This window comes from Synchiropus splendidus, chromosome 7 (genome assembly GCF_027744825.2).
Source record: "Synchiropus splendidus isolate RoL2022-P1 chromosome 7, RoL_Sspl_1.0, whole genome shotgun sequence".
Taxonomy (NCBI): domain Eukaryota; kingdom Metazoa; phylum Chordata; class Actinopteri; order Syngnathiformes; family Callionymidae; genus Synchiropus; species Synchiropus splendidus.
The window spans coordinates 25,270,125-25,278,074 of NC_071340.1; the positions used below are offsets into that span (position 1 = coordinate 25,270,125).

Sequence of the window (7,950 nt, forward strand, 5' to 3'; positions counted from 1 at the left end):
GCTCCAGAACATGGGTTTGCTAGTGTATAAATCTGATGCTATTGCAAAAGCAATACCATTCACAGAACCTGTTGCCCACGGCACCTGGACCCGATGACCCCTCTCGTCATGAGTCAGTCCACGTACGACTAGATCCACGCGTCTTTCTTGAGTAGAGGCCACCAAGAGGCCTGACTCAGACGAGGCAACTGACGGGAGTCCTCGCACAGCAGCAGCCTTAAAAGAAGTCTTTAACAAAGAATACACAGTGGTACCTCGGTTCTCGACCACAATCCGTTCCCGGTGCCCGGTGCGTGTCCAGCTCTGAATGTGCACTTCTGTGCAGTTTGGCTGTGACAAAGTCATAAACCAAGTCACGCTCTGTCCCAGACTGGCCTCATCCCTGTCCCAGCTCCAGCCCACAACAGGACATCAAGCGCTCCAGCACCTCCCCTGTGACACTCTACCACGGTCCAGTGTGGAGACAGGAAAGGTTTTACACCTCAATATGAAGAAACAACAGTCAGTAAATGGAGCTAACGGGACACGTCTGCATACAGAGGCTGCGTTATACACAATAACAAAGCGCGTCGTGGCTCAGCTGATCAATCTGTGCACGTTATGTTTTTTCCGGCTTTTTTCGGGGGCGTTCCAGTTCTGGATTTTCGTTCGAAATCTGAAGCAAAAAAATCTCCAAATTTTTGTTCGAACTCCGATTTGTTCGAAGTCCCAGACGTTCGAAAACCGAGGTACCACTGTATTTGTTATCATGTGCGGGTGAAAGGTTTAGGGTTTCTTCCCGGTTGGGCTCGGGAACCTGGGGATTTGTTTGCGGTCACTGCAGGGTCCTGCCCAGCGCCTGTGCAGCACAGGGACCCGCTGTGCTGAGACTCTCCAAGGTAGAGTTTCCGCCGTCTCATAGTTTGCATTATAGTATACAGGGTGTGAGGACTGTGTGAGGGGTCAAAGTCCATTTGGCCAAAAGTTTGAGATGTAAAAACAGGCCAAACAGACTTGAGCCCGCGTCCAGATTTTGTTCCAGAAATTTCGCAACATGCAGGGAACGATGTGACTGGTGGAAACAGCCGCTATATAAGTTAGGAAAAAAACAAATCAAAACACAGCATAAGGACGTGGGTTTTCTCTGCATCAACAGCATCTTCTTGGTTGTGGAAGTAGTTGGTCCTGAGCAAGAGTTGGGATCACAGCATCCAGAGCTGGACACGTGGACGGGTGAACCAGGGTGAGCGCGGGAACACAACTCGTGACACCGAGCCAAAAGGTCACCATGATGCTCACAAGTCCGTCCAAGACTCTATTAATGCGTGTTGTTAATAGCGAACGGAACAGCATTTCACAGGTGAGCGCGCGCCTCCTCCTCCCCGCGCGAGCTCTGGTGCGCGCGAGTGGCTCTTACGTAACTGGCTCCCATCGCATCCCGACGAGTCGCGCGCTCAGAGCCGCTGCTGCCTCACACGCCGGCTCGTCCTCCGCGGAGCGACACCTCGGCGCCTCCGTCTCCAGGACTCGGTAAGAGCTTTCAAGTTGGGTCGCGTCCTCGTGAGTCGTGTGCGCAGCCTTTTGCTCCCAATATGTCGGTCATGTATTTCTCTTGAAACTCGCTCAGCGTCTTTGTAACTTCGACAGTGTTTTGGTGTCTGTCCGAGGTTCGGTCCCGTCAGCAGGTGCTGCAGGTGCCGGGCTGTGTTCTGTTCGGTGAAAGTGCGAGTGGAGCAGAGAGGAAGCGATCACACTCGAGCTGTCACCGCTGCTGCTCAGCGCCTCTCTGACGAACTCAGGACCTCTTCCATCTGAAGCCAGACAGAAATATAAGCTGAATCTATATATAAGATGAGACTATAGAAACTACTAAAACAAATAAACAAGATTTTTGTTTTAATTTATCTTGGAAAAAAATGAAATAAATGAACATATGGTTTATTTAAATCATAGAAGGTGACAGTCTGAATCATAATTTATTCAAGCTTTATAAAAATAAAACCAAAAAAATCCTCATTTAGATGAATGATTTAATTAAAAAAAATAAATGTATTTATTCATGAAGTATGAAAAAAAAATTGTGAATGCTTGATATGAACCCACGCATTTTTGTAATCGTAGTTTAAGATTTTAAGATTTGAGCACTAACACTGTCATTTCATTTCACAAGTTGACTAAAACAAACTTGTTGTGAATGAAGTGCAGCGCTGAGGTTTGTAGACACCAAAAGTGAGTTGTCAAGACCAAGTCAAAATGGCCACAGTTCACGCTGCGTCGATGCAGTTCAGGGCGTCCACACACGAGCACTGTGGCTCGCACAACAGCAAGTAGTGCAACTTTTCACATGGAAATGGAAGGAAGTTTTTAAGTCAAATAAGTATTAAAAATGGTCAAATTATTGAACAGCAAAACTGTTCTGACATAAAACTGAAATCATGAAATCTAATGTTATATTTGCTGTCGTTCTTGCCGTGTCACTAGTTAAATAGGGGTGTGTTTGTTACCCGCCGTGCCTGGCAAAGCTAGACAAGCGCTCACTATCACGGCGAGCCCATGGGTCAGGGAGCTGAGACGAGGTGAGGAGGTTAGAAAAACACCGCGGGGTGGCTGCAGCTAGCATTAGCCTGGATCGGCTTCTGATAACGCTCACACCGTAACGGACCTCCTCTGATTTCAGTAGGGCCCCTGGTGTCATTCTGCCAATGCTCAAAGTTTGGTTGGAAATCACATCTAGTTACAGTTGCTCTCAAAGGAAGATATGGACTACAAAAATGGCTGATGCACCGTGCCAGTGACCGCGTTCTGGGTTCAATATTTTATATGATAAAAACATATATAAACTGTGGTGTACTCGTGTTTGAAATACCTATTAAAGGTATGCTATAGTGCAAAAACTTCTCCCGAAATTCAGAGCGAGATTAAACCACAGGTGGGCAAGATGCGGGTCATGGGCCACATACGAGGAGGGATTGAGTCGACAAAGGAAAGGAGGGAAAACTGGGTGTCGTGCCTAAAAGCAAGGCGTCCCCAGAAGAGCCTGCGAGCTAAACGCCTTATTTTTAAAAGCGAATCCCTCTGAAATCGAAACTTGCTTCATGCAAGTGTTACGGTGACGTTTCACCGTGGATAACTGATGACTCTGGGATCTTATTTGTGACCAACTTCTGTTATTGAGTCACGTTTTAAGTCATGCATTTTAACATTAGGATTTGACTGAATCATGCCCGATATTTGTGTAGAGACTCGGTTTATTTAAAGCTGCAGCTGAGCGGCGTGTGAGAGACGCTCACTTGCAATTATCTTCATCATTAAGAAGCGCTGCTGTCATAAAACCCCATTTTCTTCCTCCAGTCTTCTCAACGTGTGGATGTGGAGGTGTCGACTTCACCTCAGCGTTTCTCTTTGTTGTCGGGGGCAGGAAAACAACAGCTCAGTGTAATGGGTTTGACTCGTGGGAAGGTTCATTTACAGAAAAACACACACACGGCGTCTGTGAAATGACAGTTGCAGTCGTGACGGACATTTAAATACGAATGTCATTACGCAGAACGACTTTTGTTGATGGTTTCCCATCCACAGGCCGCGTTCTCGCCGCCATGTGGTCTATTGAATCTGGTAACAACCTCCTAAGTGTTTAGGTTTCCATGAGAAAAGGCCCATAACCATCTGATCCTGCTGCTGGACTCAACTGTGAAGCCGGGTGTTGCGCCACACGTGTGTTCAAACGTCACCACAGCTTTCTTAGACGGACCAGGCGAGGAGATTTTCTGCTGTCGTGGTGGGTAAATGGAGTGATTGGCTGGTGATGAAATCATGGTGGTCACATGTTGAAGGGCGAGGACAAGTCCCAGCGAGCGGCTCGGATGACACGCCGCGCCACATGGAAATGTGCTGTGGAGCTTGCATGCGTCAAGTAGTTTGGAACTTGGAGACAGTTCAGTGTCTTGGACGGAGCTACAGAGGAAACAAGGCATGAAGGAAGCTTTATCTTGTTTTTAATCTCTTCGTATTAAGTATTCTCTTTAACTATTTCCCACTGAAATTGTCTTAAATGTAGGGCTGAGTGCATGCGTCCGACTGGAGGAATGGGGGCCACATCCGGCACACAAAGTAATTGAATGTGGTCCGCAAGAGCTAGACAGTGTTCTAATGATGGGTAGGTGAGGCATCATGAAACAGTACTGCAGGGTGGATGAAACAGTGGCCTCATGTTCAGAGGCCACTAGATGGCGTCTTGGTTTAGAAATGATGTGAGGTTTCATTGAATTGAAGTCAGAACATTTCACAGCAGGTAGTGCCACCTGGTGGCCTCTAAAAATCATGACACTGTGTCATGAAGCCTCATGTAACCTTCAATACTGTGTCATGAAACCTTGCCATCACTGGTATTCTACATTCCAAAAATGAATCCCGAACATTCTAAGGAATGATGGAGGTAAAAGGGAATCTGATGTGTTGAAGAATACTAGACTGCCCCCTGTGTTAAAAGTTGATGGTGAAGGAGGACAATTTACTGAGGACTTTTGCCAAGATTATCTGGTGTAGTTAAGATAAATATATAATAGAGTGATTAAATTCACATTAAATGTTGTATTGCATTTTAAATACTCTTATTGTTGTATTTAATTTTTGTATTTTACATCAGAAAAAAATGCATTTCTTTTCGGCATTTGAAACCAGAAGTCTTGCGCGATGTTTAGCAAGATCCATCCGCACATTTTCGCATGCCCTGCTCATCCAAAATACTTTATATATCAAAATACAACAAAAACTGATTCATCTGATCCATGTATGAATTCATTAGTTTGTGCGCAACAGATGGAGAATGTTTTCACATCTACATTTAAATTTTTTTTTTTTTCTAACCGTTGCAATGAGGCAGCTCAAACAACATTAGCTCAGTATCTCGCTGAAGTACTTTGGTCAGAAGTGATAGGCTGGTGAGGCTTCATGAAACAGTGTCTTCATTTTCAGAGCTCAGTAGGTGGCGCTGTCAGTGGAAATATGATGGGACGTTTCATTGATACAGTTGTCCAAAGCCAACAATTTTAGAGTGGAGAGCGCCATCTAGAGGACTATGAAAATGACGACACTGTGTCATGAAGCCTCACCAGGTGTCAGTAGCTGTTGTGGCTGATTTGGAAAACTGTATCAAGCCACCAAACACAGTTGAAGTGTTTCTATTTCTTGACTTGACTTGAACATTTTTTTCCAGACGGTGAAAGAGGACGGCTGTCAAACTGACCACAGAAGAGGACATGAAATGGTCTGGTCCAAGCTGCCGCTGCACATGGTAGAATAAAGTCCTAAACGTTGTTTGCTGAGTTTGACCTTTGGAGAGAGGCATCAGCGTCGAGGATGGAGCTGCAGCACTACTCCAACTCCAACCAGGCCTGGAGGAACTTCCAGGACGACTGCTCGCTGACGCTGAGCGGCACCACCTTCCTCATCGTGGCGTACAGCGCCGTCCTGGCGGTGGGGCTGATCGGGAACTCCTGCCTGGTCTTCGTCATCCTGCGTCACAAGGAGATGCGCAACGTCACCAACGTCTTCATCGCCAACCTGTCGGCCTCAGACATCCTCATGTGCGTCATGTGCCTGCCCGTCACCATCATCTACACCCTGATGGACCGCTGGGTTTTGGGGGAGGCCCTCTGCAAGCTCACGCCCTTTGTTCAGTGCATCTCCGTCACCGTGTCCATCTACTCCCTGGTGCTCATCGCGCTAGAGCGCTACCAGCTCATCGTCCATCCCACTGGATGGAAGCCGGCTGTCAGCCAGTCCTACGTCGCCATTGCAGTCACCTGGCTGACAGCCATCTCAGTGTCTGTGCCTTTCCTCACGTACAACGTTCTGGACGTGCCGCTGCAGAGCCCCAACATCTCCTTCCTGCTCAGCGAGCATCTGGTCTGCATGGAGAGTTGGCCCTCGGTGGAAAGGCGCAGAGCTTACACCACCTTCCTGCTGGTGTTCCAGTACGTCCTCCCGCTCCTGCTCATCGTTGTGTGCTACCTGCACATCTACCAGCGGCTGAGGAGGAGGAAGGACATGGTGGAGCGCGGGAGGAACCTGACCGAGAAGAAGAGCAAGTGCTCCACCAGGATCAACATCATGCTGGTGTCAGTTGTGGTGGCGTTTGCCGTCGCTTGGCTCCCTCTCACCATCTTCAACACGGTGTTCGACTGGAACCACGAGGCCCTGCCCTCCTGCGGCCACGACGCCATCTTCTCCTTCTGCCACCTCACAGCCATGGCCTCCACCTGCGTCAACCCAATCATCTACGGCTTCCTCAACAGCAACTTCCAGAAGCAGCTCAAGTCCACGCTTCTGCGATGCCGCTGCTGGGGAGTGGCAGAGAGGTACGAGAGCGTGCCCCTCTCCACCGTCAGCACCGAGGCCACCAAGGGCTCCTTCCTCAGCAACGGATCTATCACCTTCAACGCGTAAACCCCTGCTTTTTTGCTGTACACAGAGGAACTTCTGGGGCCTCCCCAGCCCTCTTTGTGTCACCATCTGCAGCAGCACTTTCCTGTGGAGAAAGAAAGACGTGATATATGTCGCTGAAAACCACTTGGAAAAGCAAACTGATGCCCTGAGAGGTTTTATGGAGATTAACAAGAAGATTGTATAGTCGATAATGTCCCCCTCATGATGTATCATTTTGTGTTTTTATCACTATAGATGAAAGATTGTTTCCATGTCCAATTGTGAGTGTGACTCCGAGCGCCGGACAAATAGATGGTGTGTGGAGCGTGAAGTGTCGGCGATTATCGGCGGAGGAGTCGTCAGATGAAGGAGAGGACATTACAGCCGCGTCAAATGTGACTCCTGACGTTCATCCGGCGGATTCTCCCGCATTATCTTAATGTGTCTCCTGCCACCTGGAATCGGCAGGAAGGGTGGAGCAATTTGGTCGGGGGCAGTTGACGGAGAGCCTATTGCGCTGGTGGGAACAGTTTAGGTGATAAGCTGCTCAGTGCTACAGTTATCAGGAATGGCGGTGAAGCCGCCGAGGTCTCGTACTGTACAGAACCATTTGAACAAAGCCGTCGCCTGAAAACGCGGCGAATCACTTTGGGCCCCGGGGGGGAAGCAACGTGTAGCATAGCGGATAGAAACGTGTTGTTTTTAAATTGTCAATGGCATTAAAATGTTTATTATCTTTGTCCTGTTATTTGTGTGTAACTGTTGTAGTTCACCCAGCAACACAGCTGAACGCCTGATACATTACATGTCATTGACAGAGGAGATAAGAACAAGAGCAACAAAGATATATGTTCAGGACTCTTCAGGCAGAGAAATATGTGAGCGTCAGACTGTCCTTAGTAGCAAATCTACGGATAAAAGCAGGTCTCAAATGCCAGATCCCTCCCCACGGTCAAGGTCAGGCCGGTCGACGCGCACAGGCCACTTGTTGCCAGCAGGGGCAGACGCACTGGAAACAGAGAACCACACAAATAAAGGCGCGTCAAGAGACAAGATTCAAGACTGAAGCGTGGAATCTTGCTTCTGCATCTGCTCAGGCTGTGGACCGTTATAATGCCTTGTGCGTAGGACCAAACCAGTCGGCTTCACACCTACCACTCGCTCCAAATCATCGTGTCCAACAGACACTTCGAAGTGTGAACACATCGCCCCCACACTGTCACAACTTCACTGGCTCCCAGCTCCGTTCAGGATCAACTCTTTTCTCTCTTTTAACGGTTGGGGATCAGGTTTTGTTGGGGTGGGGGTGTGGGGGGTCGAGACACAAAAAGTTGGGGACCGTTCATTTGATGGTAATTGGCTCAGGAGCTAATTTGCTGGGGGGATGAACAAGTCCTAGCGTGAAAGTCAAGCTCCCGAGTCCTGACACAGACCTGGGCTGCTACTGTCAGCCAGTGAGGGAAGCAGAGAAGGCGCAGAGTGGGAGGATTTTGGCAGATCGTGATGAGCTGGAGGTAACGCCTTCGCTGGAGGAAGCAGCCACTC

The 7,950-nt window shown here is 48.4% G+C and overlaps 1 protein-coding gene across 2 annotated transcripts; it reads left to right on the forward strand.

Moving 5' to 3' along the window:
* Positions 1-1,417: 1,417 nt before the first annotated feature.
* On the forward strand, positions 1,418-7,141 carry npy8br (neuropeptide Y receptor Y8b). 2 transcript variants are annotated; one of them, XM_053871006.1, is made up of 2 exons: positions 1,418-1,509; positions 5,195-7,141. In XM_053871006.1, exon 2 carries the CDS (start codon positions 5,338-5,340, stop codon positions 6,424-6,426), a length of 1,089 nt encoding a protein of 362 aa, XP_053726981.1. In that variant the 5' UTR covers positions 1,418-1,509; positions 5,195-5,337; the 3' UTR covers positions 6,427-7,141. The 2 variants fall into 2 exon arrangements, with proteins under 2 accessions (XP_053726981.1, XP_053726982.1); XM_053871007.1 differs by lacking the exon at positions 1,418-1,509 and adding an exon at positions 4,106-4,135.
* The last annotated feature ends 809 nt before the right edge of the window (positions 7,142-7,950 follow it).

Coding starts and splice junctions, on each gene's coding strand:
- npy8br (XM_053871006.1), top strand. CDS start 5,338: ATGGAGCTGCAGCACTACTCCAACTCCAACCAGGCCTGGAGGAACTTC.